Source organism: Heterodontus francisci, chromosome 24 (assembly GCF_036365525.1).
Source record: "Heterodontus francisci isolate sHetFra1 chromosome 24, sHetFra1.hap1, whole genome shotgun sequence".
Taxonomy (NCBI): Eukaryota; Metazoa; Chordata; class Chondrichthyes; order Heterodontiformes; family Heterodontidae; genus Heterodontus; species Heterodontus francisci.
The window spans coordinates 71526822-71544644 of record NC_090394.1 but is presented as its reverse complement, the minus strand read 5'-3'; the positions used below and the strand labels follow the sequence as shown (position 1 = coordinate 71544644).

The following is a 17823-nucleotide window of genomic DNA, read 5'->3' as shown; positions in this document are numbered from 1 at the left end:
CCTCTAATTCCCTATTCATTGAACAGAAAATGGCAGGCAGGAGAGCATGGAAGAGGAAAATTTCTGTTATATTGTTTGGTATCGGCAGGAGGTACACAAATAAAGTACAGTGGTTTTATTATTTGCATTTGGTAATATTTGAAAAATATGCAATTGAAGAACATTAGATATTGCTAATCAAATTAGCTACCACCACCATCAAAAATGTGTTCAAAGATGTCAAAAGATCCATATTAAATATTCCTGTAGTCAAGTAGCCAGACCATGCAGATAATGTTGCACTTGTTCCATTGCAGATTCAGATCTGACCGTTTTCCATAACTTTACATAGTGTATTATTACAAATCTAGGGCATGTTCCAGACAAGTTTTGTGTAGCTCTGCATTGCTGCAGGGCAGAAGCCAAGTTGGGTTTAAATGAAACTGCTTACCTCCAGCTGAATTCATATTCAGTTTCTTTGCAGGCAGTTTTTAACCTGCTAGTTGTAGGTGGTAGTTTTCATCTCAAAGTAGCAAAATTACCAAATTGGCACTGTTTATATTGTAGGTTTATAGTTTGGTGAGAGCAATCCAGAATTCACAGCCATTGTATAAGGTGAGCAACTGATAGGATCTTTAAGAATTGACAGATTTATCACAGATGTACGTTTACTTTGTTGAGCTTAGCAGTGCTCCTAAATGGAACCGGATACCTCTAAAACCACTCAATGAAATCTGTGGTCATCTGTTACACAAAAGGTATTTTACTTAATTGTGCAAATGATGAATTAAGTAAAATGAGTGTTCTTTCTGTAATGGTTTCCTTAACTCATGTTCCCAATTAACTTCAAGATATATAGAACTAACTGGACAAAATTAATTTTAGTTTTCCAAAAGTTTATCCCTAAGCAACCTTTTATGCATATAGTGTTTATCTAGTTGTTAAATATTCTGAAAACAAATCTTCGTTTTAAAAGTACTATTCTAACGGAATCACTTACTGGCGTTTTCTGCATTGTGTTCTGCAGGTCCTGTACTTGGGGAATCACTTCATGAAGTTTTTCCAGTCTTGAAAACCTGCCTTCAGCCCAGCAGAGATCCCGAGATACGCTTAAAAGTCTTCACGATGTTATCAAAATTGTTGCTGAATGCCAATGAAACGCTGAATTCTCACGGGTAGGTACATAGCAGATGCAGGTTTAAGTTCTGGATACCAAATTTCTCTGAGTAAAAATTTGATATCTTACATTTTAAAGCCGATAAAAGAAGAATTAAATGTCTGGTCAGTCCTATTTGTTGTGCCCCTTGACAATGGGGGTGCTTTTGTTTCAAAAGTTTGTTTGATGACACTGTCTCCTTATTGGTTAGTTTGAAAAAGCAAGGAGAATTTTAAGTGACAGGGGAGTAAAAGATATTAATCTTGTGATTGTTGGTAAGCTGAAGGCCCTTGTTCCTCTGCACCTAAATACAGATCCTTGCTTCAGGAATTGCATGCAACCCATCAGAGATTTGGACCATTTAGGGCATGCCACTGTGCTACTTTCTTGAAAGGTGATGATGTGCCATTCAGCAAATGGCTCCATTTCCTGAAAACAACCTTCTATGCTGGGAATAGTTGTCTCAAAGTGCAATTTTAATAGCTTTCAATTAATTTGTGTGTAATGGTATGAAGCTAATTATTAAATTGCAGCAAAAGAAAAAGTTTGGGGCTATGAGCCACCATTTCACTTCAAGTGGTTTGCTCCTTCCTCATTGATTTAATGTATGATTTTGTTTCATTGCACCTGCCAGCTTTGGTTGACATAAGAGACAGCAACTTTCCGAGTGCTTTATTTGAAATGATTGTAGAAAATCATTACTGGATACTAACCGTACTCTGGGATAGATTAGGCTTCATCAATGCAGGATGTTTTCTACTATTTTGTGGAATTTTACAGACTTATGATTCAGATGACAGGTGCACAATTTCTCTGTCATGGCTAAGGGCCACACTCTCATTCTTTGTCTCGAATGAGTGCTAATGGTGCTGGATATTTCTTAGCCATGCAGACTGCCAGACTCCAAGTGTTCATCATACAATTTCTGAGTGGCCCACCCACTTGTTCTGTTTTCTCTCTCATTTTGTTTTCTCTTTTTTCCTGTTTTACATGATTGGTCTTAAATAAAAAGCATTTTTGTTTTTTCTTCCTTGTGCAAATCCTATTGGAAAAATTGTACAAAGCCAAATGAACATTATGCTTTGATGTGAACATTTTACCTATCAACAGTCTCTCTTAACAATGCCAACACAGAGACAAAGCTGGAAATGGGTCATTGAATGCAGACCACCTTGTAGAATTGCATTAGTCAGTTCAGCATGAATTATTAACTGGACTAAAATCAACATTTCCTTCTCTGGATAATCCAACATCAATCACACAAGATGTATTTAATTATGTTTTAAGAAATTACTTTTAATTACGTGCTATTTTGGATGGAACTTGAATGAGCTGTACTTTTGGCAGCAAATGGGGTCATTTTAACAATTGTAATAAGGGAGCGCCATCTTCTGGACTGTGCACATTAAAACATGATGGAAGTGATATTTCTCTCAATTGTCCCATGAGACAAGCCTTTTGAAGTTAACAGGCAGGTTCTAACTGTACCATTTACTGGTGGAAGATTCGAGTTTGGCATTCTAAGTGAATGTTTCTGACGCAAGCTCATGTGCATTATTGATGAGGTGTAGCAAAATACGAATTAGAATGTTGCATGGTATTGCTGACATCTTAATTTCTCCATATTTATGGTGTCCATCTTGCTTCATTGAGAGTACGTGTGGAATGTGCAGAGAAAGTAAAAATTAAATTAAGGAGAAAAATGAGCTGGGGAAGGAGAGACAAAAGTACCTCAACTTCCTATTTCTCCCACCCACCCCAAATCCGATCTACAACCTTAAATGCCAAGCCCCTCAGTCAGTTTATTTAACCTTTCTCAATCGTTTTTGTTGGTTGCAGGAATTGTCCTAGTTGTTTTATTCACTCACGGGGATGGCAGTCCCTTTAATGCAATAGTGTAATTCTGCGTTTAATTTTTAAAATTGCATTGATATTCATTTGTAAGCATGATTTGGGCATGTTAGTACAGTTTCACATATTTTAAAACCAGAATCTGTCATTTTTTTTAACCTCCCGTTAATATCACTAGTTGTACTATGAATGATCCCTAACATGAGAAATTGTTTTGTGCAGCATTTCATATTTTTCACAAGTTGGAATTTGAAGTATTTTTTCTGTAAATTTGGAAGTTTTCTATAGAACTTTGTTGCATCAACTGCAGCAGTGCCCTCTGTATTGCCTATGGCTAGAAGTGTTCTGCCTCCCCTTTTATCACAACCCGCGTTGTGCAAAAGCTGCACACCTTTCCAAGAGAGGAGGCTTCAGCTGTTATCTACCATCCAGGCAGAGTTGGGAAATACACAAACAAAGAAATCATTCAGGACGGCCAACAAATCCAGCCATTTGGACCACAGTCCTCCAACTGAACATCAAAGGCTCAGCCTTCAATGGCGCATTGAAATATAAAAAAAAATTGGGAAAAGCTAAAAGTTAAGGTAAAGCAAGCTAAGTCAACAACCAAGTTTTGAACCAGCCGAACCCAGCTTTCTGCACCACGCCTATCTTGCACTCTGCTCTGCTGCCTTCAATGACTGCCAGCTCCTTTTATGTTAAGTAACCAAGCTCACGTAGAAAAAACTCTGAAAGCCAGTGGTTTTCAAGCTTTATTTTTGTGTGTGGCGGGGACCCTCTCCAAAAACAACGCACCTGGAGACCCCCACCCCGCTCCCTATAAGAAAATGCCAGCTACCAATAGTAAAGCAATTTTATTATTGCAGATGACATTGTTTATTAGTATACAGTAGCACACGTTACCTGCTGATAAGTCAACAAGTGCAGAAATTTGATGTTGGACAGACAGAAATCACCGAGTTTTGCTCAAAGGGTAATCAAACAATCTGCCTCTTTAACCCATCAGGAAGGTTTCAGATAACCCAGGATCTGGAATCGGGGTCTGCGGTCACAGGTCACTTTTTGCTTGTTGTCCAGTTGCACCTTATCTAACCTCAGGTAACATGCAACGTGTTGGTTTTTGATAATTCTGCACCCGCCCACCCACACCATCATTCTGGTGGCTCATGCTGCGACTGGACTCCTCCTTTCACACACAATTTCACTGCCTCAGTTTCTTAGAGTCATTTACTCCATAGAAGGTGGTCTTTCAACCCATCGAGTCCATGGTGACTCTCCGCTGAGCAATTCAGTCAGTCCTACTTCCCTTGCGCACTCCCCCCACCCCCACTCGATTCCTGTAGTCCTGCATGTTTATTTTCTTCAAACACCCATGCAGTTTCCTTCGAAATCATTGTCTCTGCGGCCACCACCCTTGTGGGCAGTGAGTTCCAGGTCATTACCACTCGCTGCCTAAAAAAGTTCTTCTTCACATTCCTCCTGCATCCCTTGCCCAAAACCTTCAATCTGTGTCCCTAGTCCTTGTACCGTCAGTTAATGGGAACAGTTTTTCCTTGTCCCAACTTATCTAAGCCAGTCATAATCTTGTATACCGCTATCAAATCTCCCCTCAATCTCCTTTGCTCCAGGGAGAACAACCCCAACTTTTCCAACCTAACCTTGTAACTAAAATCCCTCATCCCTGGAATCATTCATTAGAAAAGTCATCAACCTGAAATGTTAACTCTATTTCCATCTCCACAGATGTTGCCTGACTTGCTGACTGTTTTCAGCATTTTCTGTTTGTAAATTATTTGTGTCCCCATTGTGATCAAAGCAAAACAGATTTATGTCTTGTTAAAATTGTTAGAGAATTTGATGGTTTGTACCTGTGCTTCTTCATATTGCCGTCACTCAGGTTCCCAGCCAAAATGTTTTCACAGTTCTTTGTTTAAAAGGTCTCAATCAGTGCATGAATGGATACAGGAGAAGTTAAATAACATTAACTTATTCCTTATTTGATCTGGAAGACACAATGGGCTGGATTTTAAAGGCCCTCTGCCGCTGGGAATGGTGGAGGCTTGTGGGGGGGTGGTGGGGTCAGGCAATGAAGATCGGGACGGCGGAGGCCCGCCACTGACCCTGATGCCAACAGGGCCCGCACCGATCTCGGCAGCAGCGTGGCCTCGTTGCGGCCACTCCACCGTTCGGCTATGGGACCTGCATTGCAATGTTAATTGCTACTTAGCATGCAGGCCGCAGCAATCCAGGAAGCAGGTTTCAATCTTTATTCAGATGTGTGGCACTCGCGTGCAGTCACGTTCACGTCTGTGAAAAGCTGGCGACAACGAAGCATCAGTCCTCTGAGCAGGTAAAGGGAGGTGGGTGGGGGTGTCCGATGGCCGGGACATAACTCTGCATGAAATCAGGGAGGTGGGTGGGGGTCTTCGGTGAATGGTACATAACTCTGCATGAAATGAGAGGGACCCTATGACGCTCTACTGTGAAGGGGTTCAGCGTGGTGGTGATGGCAGTTGACCCTGCACTTGGCCAGCGCTGTTTGGTGAAGGGGGGAGCAATAGCACTACATGACACCTATGGGTCAAAAATGATCTTGGGTTGAAGGTCATGTGGCTGATAGTTGCATCCTCGCAACGTCAGTAACATGACCGTGTTCATGCTGCCCCGTTTTCATGCCAAGCTAGTATGGGTGATGTCATACCATACCATGTAGGTGATGATAGAATGCAACTACAGCACCAATGTACATCACTGTGTGCCCTGATAGGTGCCATTGATCCACTGAAGGCACCGAGTTCACCAGCGTTCAGATGGGGCTGGTCCATCCTGTCTCTCTCGATCCAAGTGCCATGAGGAGCCACATCTGCCGGAAACCGAACCAACAGGCAGGCACAGCCCATGTGGAAGCTCGTGGAAGGGAGCAGCAGCAGCCACCAAGGTGCTATCGAAGTCCGTGAAGTCAGCAGCTCAACAGGCCCCACATGACATAACTGCACATGTTGGATCGCCAGTGTCAGAGATGGCTGCAGATGTCCAGAGACGTGTTTGCGTATCTTTGTGCCGTGCTGAATGATGAGCTGCAGACGATGGGGTTTGATGGGCCCCCTATGCATGTGGCCCTCAAAGTCTTACCTTCTGCGCCTCCGCATCTTTCCAGAAACGCACCGACGACCTGTGTGGCATTTCACAGTCGCCAGTGCACAGCTGTATCAGGGAAGTCAGTGATGCCTTGTCACAGGAGGACCGCTGGATATGTGTGCTTTGGCACACACCCTTAGGGTCAGTCCCAAAGGGCTGTCTGATTTGGGGCCATCGCGGGTGTCCCACAGGTGCAATGGTTCACCGACTGCCCGCATGTGGCCGTTAAGGCTCCAGTCGGACAATCAGCCACTTTTCTGAATAGAAAGGGCGTCTACTCCATATACAGCTTGTATGTGACCACAGTAAACGCTTCATGCAAGTGTGTGACTGCTTTCCAGGCAGCTGCCATGACTCATGTAGTAGCGTGCCCAGGTGCCAGTGCACTTCACTGCACCGTCTCAGATCCAGGGGTGGCTTCTTGGGGAGAAGGGAAAACCCTTGCAGACATGGCTGCTGATGCCAGTGAGAAACACAGCCATTGATGCAGAGGAAACATACAATGCCTGCCAGGGCTCGACATGAGCTACCATCGAGCAGGCCATTGGCATGCTCAAGATATGCTTCCACTGCCTACACATGTCAGGTGGGGCCCAACAGTACTCACCAGAAAAGGTAGCATGCATTGTCGCTGTGTGATGTGCTCTGCACAACTTTGCAATACAGAGGGGGGAGGCCTTCCAGGCAAAGTAGAGAGACGAGCAGGAGACATGCTCGCACGATGTGGACGGGGAGGAGGTGCAGCAGCATACACGCATGGGAGGACTGAGATAATGGAGGCATGGCAGACAATATGCGCAAAGAGTAAGCGATGCTCAGCAACACCTTATTGCTGAGTGCTTCCCCTATTCATAAAGAGCTGAATATGCTCCCCATTTCGCACTTCACCATGCTGCATTCGGTAGGCAGTCTCCTACATATGTGACATCTGTGTCACCACTATTACTGGCAGCAGATGACTGAGCCATTGCCCATGTGACTGCACCCATGCAGTGCTGCCATCATGCATGCTGGCATGGCAATGATGTTTTTCTATAGTTTGGCATTGCTCCAGGGCAATGATGTCATGGGAGGAGACATAGTTGGCACATGCTGGCAAGCGTCATTCACACAGTAAAAAGGAGACACCTGTTCAACAAACACATTTAATGATAAGTTAACAGAACATAGACGTTGCACCCATGATAACCCGTATGTGTCATTGTATCTTTTTTTAGCCGCTTGAGGGTGGTCTTACTCTGTGCAACCTCTGCGCTAGCAGCTTGACTGGAGGCAGGCTTCTGATCAAGACAGTCTTTGGCTTTCGATGACTTGGGAATCATCCTCTGGGCGCACGAGACCTGGAGGGCACTGGCTGCCTGAGGGCCTCCAGCACCAGTGCAGGGGTCTCCTCCAGATGTTGTGGCTGCTGGAGCTGGACTCACCAGCGGAGGGGCTGAGGGGCTGGTGACCACATTGGACGCGCCCTGAGGAGCCGCCTCATATGGATGGCTGGCTGTCCTTCTCCCTCTCAAGGTTCGTGGGAACCTCGCTGCTCTCCTGAGAAAGACTGGGTGCAGAGACAGTGTCCACGTCCCTGGTCCCTCTCTCGCCTAGCCACTGCTGCATCCAGCTCATGGCCGAGGCGATGGTTTGCAGATCAGCACACATCTGTGGGATGTGGCTCTCCATGAAGTTTGCCGTCCTTTCTATAGAGGAAGCCATGCACTCGTTTGACCAGGACATGGCAGCTGTTGGGGCCTGGATGGACTCCCCCATCATCTGCTCATGGTTGCACACGGCCTGTGGCATCTCTGCCTGATGTTGCCTTACCTCTCCCTGCAACTACAGCATGCTCTGTGCTGTCGACACCAGAGGGTGGTCATCAACTTCGGGCTCAGCATGTGCCTGGCCTCCCACAGTCCTCTGACTGTCAGAGGCCTCGGCTGTCTCTGCCTCAGACAGCTGCTCCGGTGCGTGCGTGGTGCTGTCACCAGCTTGTGATCCAGTCTCTAAAGCTGAACTCATTCCCATCAAGGTGAGTGTCTCTGCACTGGTGGAAGGTGCGGGAGTGTCATGGGATGCTGCGTCCTCCGAGGTCGTCTCCTCCTCAGAGGTGCTGACACCCTCTGGTGCCACCTCGGAGCATTACCCTGCCAGATACAATGTGAAGTGCACCGTTTTAGATTCACTGGTGTATATATCACTAATATGACTGCATTGTGTCAACAAAGGAAATGTTTGGAATAATCATTGCGTTTGTTGATGAGATGAATGTTCATCCCGGAAGCCAAGCTCCACTTCTGAAATTGGACGTCCTGCATGTCCACCATGTATTTTGAGGGCCTCCTCCTCAGCCTGAGTCAGTAGTCGAAGTTCCGGCACCCCTCCTCCAGTCCTGGTGGACTCCCTCGCATTATGCGCACTCTTTGCCTGGAAGAGCAAGGATGCATATTTTAAACATTGACATACAAGCACATGCTGCTTTGCACAATAGGGGCGCGACAACAAAATGTGGGTGATAGTCAATGTGTCAGACGGACTCAGCAGGTCATGAAGGTGCCATGCTGTGGGGTGCAAATGAGGGATCGAGTCTTTCACACATGCAGACTCCCACGTGGCATCAGTGTTCCCCGCCTGGCCTCCCTGTGTTTGACACTGCAGTGCGGGCAAACCTGGGGCCCTTAAAAAAAAAAGTGCCATTTACCTTTGCTGTGCGAATGAGATCATTCATTCTCTGGCAGCACTGGTTCCATTTGCAGCGGGTGACCCCACGGCAGCTTACCTCCTCTGCAATCTCCATCCAGGCTTGCTTGGTCAGGCGGGAGGGCCTCTTCTTGCCATCGCTGGGGAAAAGGACCTCCTGCCTCGTCCACACAGCCTGAAGGAGAATGAGAAGGGAGGCATTGCTGAACCGTTGGGCCACCCTGGATCACGCATCTGACATCTTTGAGGCCTGTTGATGTTTGCCTTTACTCTGCAGTTTAAATCTTCAGACAGAACTCTGAAAATGCAGGGTAACTAATGCAGGGCTGGCTGCCCTTTAAATATGGCGCCAGCACCTGACCATTCTTCATCTGACGCTGTTTGCGATGTCCTTTGGCCCACCCCCTCTGTGTGATTGGGGAAGGGGGGGGTGCGGCACTGCACCAATGCAAATGAGTCGCCGCATTTGCAATTGCGGCAGCTCCGCGATGTGCGCCCCATGCGTGCAGGCCACAAATTTTGCCACCTGCTGCCAATTCCGCCGGCAGCCTGCTAAAATCTGGCCCAATGTGCCCATAGGTGTTTTCTTGAGCGTTGGGGGAAAAACCCACAGATTCTTGCATGTTTTTTTACTCATTTATGGGATGTGGGCGTCACTGGCCAGGCCAGCATTTATTGCCCATCCCTTATTGCCCTTGAGAATGTGGTGGAGCTGCCTTCTTGAACCGCTGCAGTCCATGTGGGGTAGGTACACCCACAGTGCTGTTAGGAAGGGAGTTCCCGGATTTTGACCCAGCGACAGTGAAGGAACGGCAATATAGTTCCAAATCAGGATGGTGTGTGACTTGGAGGGGAACTTGCAGGTCGTGGTGTTCCCATGCATTTGCTGCCCTTGTCCTTCTAGTTGGTAGAGGTCGCGGGTTTGGAAGGTGCTGTCTCAGGAGCCTTGGTGCGTTGCTGCAGTGCATCTTGTAGATGGTACACACTGCTGCCACTCTGCGTCGGTGGTGGAGGGAGTGAATGTTTGTAGATGGGGTGCCAATCAAGCGGGCTGCTTTGTCCTGGATGGTGTCGAGCTTCTTGAGTGTTGTTGGAGCTGCACTCATCCAGGCAAGTGGTGAGTATTCCATCACACTCCTGACTTATGCCTTGTAGATGGTGTACAGGCTTTGGGGAGTCAGGAGGTGAGTTACTTGCCGCAGGATTCCTAGCCTCTGCCCTGCTCTTGTAGCCATGGTATTTATATGGCTACTCCAGTTCAGTTTCTGCTCCATGGTAGCCCCTAGGATGTTGTTAGTGGGGAATTCAGCGATGGTAATGCCGTTGAATATCAAGGGGAGATGGTTAGATTCTCTCTTGTTGGAGCCTGTCAAGTTATTAATGGAATGAATGTATGGAATAATGTCAGAAATGTAATGACTGTGAGCTAGCATATTCTGATCCGCAGAAGCATATTTCCTCGTGGACCCTCGAGCACGTCCATTAATAACTTGAGAGGCATTAAGTTAATCAGTGAGTGTGAAAGTAAAGCCATCATGTTTTGATTTTTGCGTATGATCCTAATGACTGAAATTAAATATATCGCCTATCACATCGAGTTGCAAATTGGAAATTCTTTCCTTTTGTCGAGTTTACGTCATAAACAATAGCCATTTGGCAAGGTATTAACTGATGAATGCTTCAGAGGAATTGTATTCCACGACTGAACAACAGTCTTCAGGAGTGAAGGGGAGTACGTTGGGAGGGAAAGAGGACGATGAAAATAAGCCGTACAGTTTAAAATTCTGAGTGCTGCGAGGCTTGCTTTGGTGTTGATGGTTATGTGAAATGCTCTTTGAAGAATAATGGAATGTGTAATTCTTGATGATGCTAAAAAATTAACAAAATATGGCAAACTCCCATTATAACAGTCAATGGTAATCTTTACAAGAACTTGTGAAGCATGAGAAATAATCTCTGCAAGGCTACATAAACGTCAGTCTTTTTAGTGATTCTTCTTGTGCAGTCACCTTTTGTAAGCTGGATTCTTTGTGAACGTGAAACATTTTATTAATGCTAAAGTGGAATTTGTTCAGAGGAGTGGGTGACTCCTTTGCTAGCCTGCTGTTTTTTATGCAAGCAGCTCTCAACCTGTGGTGTGATTTAAGAACAATTAAATTACACAGAAAAAGGCTGCACCAACAAAATCGCAAGCCATTATTTGATTAATATTCCATCGTTAAAAGTTGGATTGTTTGGTAAGATTAATCTCTCTCTCAATGAGCAAAGCCAGTCAGCTGAGCCAAATAAAAACAACCATTCTTCCACCCCACTAAACCTCGCCTTGCCATATCATTTAGTTGGAAACGCAGTGACTTCCCACCCACACCCCTTTAAAATTAAAAAATTCCACATGTACAAGTTATTAATCCTGCCTCTGTTTTTCCATTGCTAACTGCAGTGTCTTCTGTTTTGCTTCAGGCACTTCAGTAGCTACCTGGAGACGCTTGTAAGAGATATTTTGGTGCCTAATCTGCTGTGGCATGCTGGGAGGACAGCAGCTGCAATCCGCACGACTGCTGTATCCTGTCTGTGGGCTCTGCTGCATAGCAAGATGATTACGCTGGAACAGGTATATCCCAGAAGGGTCAAAGATTCAAAAACAAACCATCTCAAAACCAGACAAATATTAAATAATCTTGTCGGGCAAAGTGGTAGACAAGCCACCTATTAATTTCACAAAGCTAGCACTACATTAATTTCAAGAATGGTAACATTTTTGGAGCCTTACTCAGGCTTTCAGTGTCATGAAATCCAAGTAGAAAAGAGCCGATAATGATTCCAGTGAAACTTGTCTGTCATATCTTCATTCTTTAATGACTTTTTATGTTCGTATGTGTGTTCTTGTTTTGTCTTTTTCTTTCTTATTTACCCTCTGTGTCGCTTTCTTTCCCCTCCACTCCTTCCTGACAGCTTGTGTCTTTTCAGTTGTAGAGGCATGATGGGCACAGCAGGAATTCTTGTGTGCCTGAATTTTTCTACCTTTACCTTCCGCCTACCGTTCTTACTAAAAATGACTTAATAATTCAAAATGTCAAAAAATCAACTTCTCCAAACCTTTGACACTTGCACCTAAAATAGTAAGTAAAAGATATCTCTGTCTTTTTCTGTTACCTTTCACATCTTAAGAACTATGAACATGCACATGAAAAAGCTTTATCTTAGGATATTACTTGAGGTTTTGAGACGTGCTCTCACGCACGCCCAGTAATTCCAGTGAAGGGAGGAGAATGCAGCAGTTCTTTTTTTTCTGTGTGAGCAAGTTACTTTCACAGTCAAAATTGTTGAACTCAGTTGCTTTTTCCTCATGAGGAAGATCTGTTGTAACTGACTTGTGACCGAGATGGAGTTCTGTGGGATTCCTGGGCAATGGACCTCTCTGTGGTCTCAAGCAGACACAATCTCCTTCAATTTCAGTCTCTTCAAATCCTTAACACATCATACTAAACCTTGTCTTGTACTCCACACCTATATCTTCAAGTTCACCTCTTTACATTGAATCATAAAATGATTACAATACAGAAGGAGGCATATTAGTATCTAATTGATTAATGTCTCAGCAGTTAGTCATAAAACTGCATCTGCTATTCAGTGCTTCCATTAAAATACTGACCACATGGAAGATTAGTACACTTGCATGCAAGGAGCTTAACTTCAAGACACCAGAGTTGAATTTATGCATTTTCCTTTACCCCCAACACGTGCAGGCACATTCTGTTCCTGATACAAAAACTTTGACATTATAAACCTGTGTGGGCAGATTTGCTGGTTCACTCGAAGTGCACTGCTCTTCTGCAAGCTCAGTAGCACTGGGATTCCGGTTCTGGATCATTCCAAAGGCACCCCTTCCAGAGAGCCTGGTGCTAACAAAAAAGACAGGAACTGTAACTCTCCCACAAGTCTGCAGCTTACAAGCATCCAAGAAGCAGAAATCCGCTGCAAGAAGGTCTCAATTAAATGTGGACATCTTGAAACTAAACGTACAAAAATAAGTTTTTCTTTTCCTGTCTTTGGTTTGCCCTAAAGATCCCCACAGATCCTCCATTTACCAAGCAGTCCAGGGGCAAGCCACAGTGCCAAATCTCACTGGCCATTCCAGCAGTTGGTCTGTGCCTGCTGAAGGCAGATCCAGTTCCATTCAATCAGGAAGCCCTGGAAATTCCAGGGTAACGTGAAAGTGGTGGAGACTCACCCCTGGGAAAATGGGAATTCCCCAGGGCCAAGGATCAGGAAAACTCCAGAGTTGATTGCTGTAATATCTGAACATTCAGATCATGGTGCATAAAATCTTTTATGTTCCTGACCAAACACTTTGACTCTAAATATCCATCCAAAATGGTGTCTCCTGATTGATGCTAACCTTCCCTGCTTAAAGGTTGGACAGCTGGTGCTTTGCTGAGCTGCAAGTAAATAATGATCTTTGAATGTGGATCAAACCATGTGGCATAAGAAGAAAGTTCCCAGTGCCGAGTGTATTTTAAAGTGGGCCAGTTTCGGACCCTCAAACCACTTCAGTAGAAATTGGTTAAATTCCTGGCATAGATTCATGGTTCACTTTTGGATAAATAGCATTACATGAAAGCCGTTTGATTATTAGTTCAGCATCTGATGGAAGTGTGGATTGAGTGTAATTCATAGAGATTAATTTCTGCTGCATGAATATCCTGAAAAAATGTCTTGCTTTCAAAAACTTGCTTGCAATTGTTATAACCTAGGGAAACAACTTCCGATATTTCTGCTTGTTACTTTCATGTCATTGAATAATTTGCTCATCAGTCCTAAACTTTAGAAAATAAAGCAGGAGAAAACCTTACTGATTAACACAGATGGTGTGTACTGACCTTAATAGTCGTGTGCAAGAGAACATATCCTTCAATGCATCAACTGACTTTAAAAATACATCTGTATCATCATGTACAAAGTATTAACTATAGCATTGTAGGCAGATGCCTAATTATAGTTCTGTTTCAATGTATTGTGTGTAAAGTGTTACCCTCGTATAACATACTCTTCAACAGCAGGTTTCAAAGATACTTGGCAGATAGGTGTAGCTAATAATGTACAAGATAGTTATGGATGAGGAAGGCCATTCAGCCCATCTGAACACATCCAGCTGGAAGACCCTACAGTTGCTGTTTTGCATCCTGCTGTTTCCTAAATGATTCCAGGCTTTTTGTCTCCACTATTCATCTGGAAGATTGTTTTTTATATTTGTCTCATTGTGTGGCGAGCTTCCTGAAATTAGTCTTAAAATTGATTCTCACAACTTTGAACCCATGTCAATATCATTTTGAAGTACAATCCTGAATTTAACCATTTACTATCTTGCGTACTTTATTGGCCATTCTCTTCCTATATCAGTCTGACTCTGAGATTAGATGTAATTGATGAATTGGACCTTACACCTGCAAGTGGTGAACTCTATTTTAAACCTTTTATAGTGAATTTCTTCAGAATGTTATTCAGAATCATAGAACGATACAGCACGGTAGGATGCCATTTGGCCCATTGTACCTGTACCAGCTATATGAAATTAGTCCCCATCCCCTTCTCTCTTTCCATATCCCTGCGATTTTTAAAAATTTTTCTTATAAACATTTAACTGATTATTGAATCTGCTTCCACCATCTTTTCCGGCAGTGTTTTCCAGATCATAACGCGCTAGGTTATTTTATTTTCCTCTTGTCACATCTGGTTCTTTTGCCAATCAATTTAAATCTGTGTCCTCTGGTTACTGACCCTTCTGTTAGAGTAAATAAGGAGAAACTATTTCCAATATCAAAACCATTCATGATTTTGAATAGCTCTATCAAATCTCCTCTTAGCAGTCTCTGCTCTAATTTATATTAATTTTTTTCTTGAAGTTATGAATATTCAGTTTGATATTAAAGTTGTTACACTACTGATAAATTCCTAACAATGCAGCTGCTGAATCAGTTCGCGTCCAACAGAGGAGAATGGGTGAGTGAGCTCTGATTTCAGAATCTGGTTTCCCTTTGAAGGGCAGTGAGGGTTCAGCAGAGGAGTGAGGTTAAGTGAAAGAGCTGTGCCTCACTATCCAATGTTGCATAGCTTTGATCCAGCAAGGTTGCAACAAATAGTGTGTGATTGCACTTGGATTCAGACTGGGCAGAGCCAAAAGGTTGAGCGAATCAGAAATTTGATGTAAGAAATAGGAGCAGGAGTAGGCCATACGGCCCCTCGAGCCTACTCCGCCATTCAACAAGATCATGGCTGATCCTCAACCCCAAATCCACTTTCCTGCCCTATTTCCCATAGTGTTACCCTTAGTGTTCAAAAATCTATTGATTTCAGTCTTGAATACTCAACGACTGAGCATTTACTACCCTCTCAGCTAGAGAATACCAAAGCTTCACGATTCTCTTGAATGAAAAAAATTTCTGTTCATCTCAGTCCAAAATGGTCATTTCCTTATTCTGAGACCATGTCCCCTTGTTCTAGACTCTCCAGCCATGGGAAACAGCCTCTTAGCATCTACCCTGTCAAGCCACCTCAAAATCTTGTATGTTTCAATGAAATCATCTCTCATTGTTTTAAACTCCAGAGAATATAGGCCCATTCTACTCAATCTGTCCTTATGGAATGGCTCTTATATCCCAGGATTTTCTTTAAAGGAAGAAAAAAAAGTTGCAGAAAAGATTGCAAGCAGATTAACACAAATTTATATTAAGCCGAAAGAGTGAGTAAATGATTTTTTTTTCAAGGTAGGTAGAGTTGAGAAAGGGATGCATGAGAAAAATTAAAAATTTTAAATCTAGAATGGGCTGTCGTCGTAGTTGGCATGGATCAGTCAGTAATGTTGTGGTGAACTCTACCATGTCACAATATTGCATTCACAGAGGCTGCAACCTTTGGTGATGTAAATCATTGCCGTTTGTTTCACTTGTAGTTTTGGTGATTGTATGAGAAGTCAGATTGGCAGCAGTTTCATGCTTCTTGTAATTTTTCGACAGGCTCTTGAAGTATATGAACACTTGATGCCAAAAGTGATTGCATCATTGGATGAAGATTCCAAAATGACTCGATTACTGGCTTGTCAAGTTGTCAGTGCCATTTTAAAAGTTTGTGGAAATCAGTTGGATCCTGACAAACTTAATAAATTGTACCCAGGTAAATTATGTACCAGGATAATTTTTCTTAGATGCGGTAGTGGTACATTGACCACTACCCCGTAACTTTCGTTAATGCTTGCAATTGCTGATGTTCCATTGATCCTACTCTTGAAGTTTACCTTTTTATGTTTGCAATCTCTTTGCCCGTAAGAACTACCCATGGAAAAAGAGAAGTTCATTTGAAGTGTTGTAGATGGAATTACTTTGTGGCAATATTCTACTTGATAATTCTTTAAATTATTAGTGCAGATACTGTGACATCACTGATAATTGTTTCCTTTCTCTTTCAATTAGAATTTCTAAAACGGCTGGATGATGGTTTGGATGAAGTGCGTATAGCAGCTGCCAAAGCTTTAGGTGTTTGGTTCCAGTGCGTTGGGAATGATTATGACCAGTTGCTGTTCAAGAGCCACATTGAATTCCTGTACCGTGGGCTGTTGGTTCATCTGGATGATCCAGAGAGCAATATCCAAAAACAACTACTCGGTAAGAATGACGAGGACCTTTCCTCAATTTAGTTTTTTCTCTCGTTTCTGAAGTATTTGTTGCTATGCAGTGCATAAATACTTTAAATCTCAGACAATTGAGACTATGGTAATCTCAAAGGAGCAGTAGACCTCATCAATAAAAATTACACCCAATCCTATTGTTGTAGTTGTGCCTTATTTAGTGTTGATTTATAGTCTGTGTGCTTCATAATAGCAATTCCAAATTGCCTCCTCTTGCTCACCATGACTTCCAAAGACAGTGATACAAAATCAAATCCGAAACCTAAGAATAATGTTGCATTGCAAGCTTCAACGGGGGGGGCAGGGGAAGAAGAAAGCCCAAAGGAAAAATGAAGGAGCTTGGAAAACAAAAGAGAAATTTCAAAAAGATTGTTAGATGAAAGCCATTTTAAAACAAGAGGTGATGGGAGAAAGGATCGAAGAAGTTCTAATGATCCTGAAAAGCATTCTCCTAACATGACAGACTTTTTCAGCGGGCTCAAAGAAATGGCGTCATTTTCACATCAGTTCTTGCTTCTGAACATACCAGCTGGTTTGGCAGGGACCTTGGGAACCCTATGTTACTGGGGTACCATTAACCTCTCCCTTACCCCCTGCCCCACTTGTTTGCCCATCCTACTGTACAGCTGCAGCCAGGCCCAACCAAAATTATGTGGGGCAGATCAATGAATGGGATTGTGTGATGAGGGAAGCGAGTAATAACCAAGGGGGATAGGACTAATGAAGATAAACACAAAACGAAGACATGTCTGGTAAGAATCTCTGGATAGCAATGTATCTGGTAGACTGAAGATGGCACCACATCCTTCAATTTGAGATCTGACAAAGGCTCTCGATTTTCTCTTTCCCTCCCCTTTTCTGCTGCACCTTTTGGATTGGGATCAGCGATGCATTGTGACACACATTGCATTGCTCTCGACTTTCTGGGCATTTTACGTCGGCGTCATTAGTAAAATAATTTAAAGGGCTGAAACCTATTAATAAATGAATGATGATGCTTAAATATTGTGTTAGGGCTGTGTAGCATAAAATCTTTGTTAGGATGCACTATTCTTAATTTTGCTGGTTGTAATATCAGTCCAAAATAAGAGATGCCAGTATTGTGCGTTAAGGTTCATTTGTGCATATAATTTCGTAGTTTTATTTGTGTTTAATAATTAACGCTAAAAGTTAACGTGCAATATTTTAAACCAAATTGACAATGCAAGACAAACTATAAGCTTTGGAAAACCCAGTTTCTGTTGCCAATTAATACATATTCACACTATGTTTTGGGCTGTTATAAAGAACCTGATTTGGACATCTCTGTTCTGTGGAGCACCATAAATGGCAT

The 17823-nt window shown here is 43.3% G+C and overlaps 1 protein-coding gene across 1 annotated transcript in view; it reads left to right on the top strand.

Moving 5' to 3' along the window:
- LOC137383521 (dynein axonemal assembly factor 5-like) overlaps positions 1–17823 on the top strand; it is a 116212-nt gene that overhangs the window by 92713 nt on the left and 5676 nt on the right. The window contains exons 9-12 of the mRNA XM_068056560.1: positions 1007–1154; positions 11270–11420; positions 15823–15979; positions 16276–16467. Coding sequence (XP_067912661.1) covers positions 1007–1154; positions 11270–11420; positions 15823–15979; positions 16276–16467 — 648 coding nt within the window. The remainder of the gene's footprint in view (positions 1–1006; positions 1155–11269; positions 11421–15822; positions 15980–16275; positions 16468–17823) is intronic.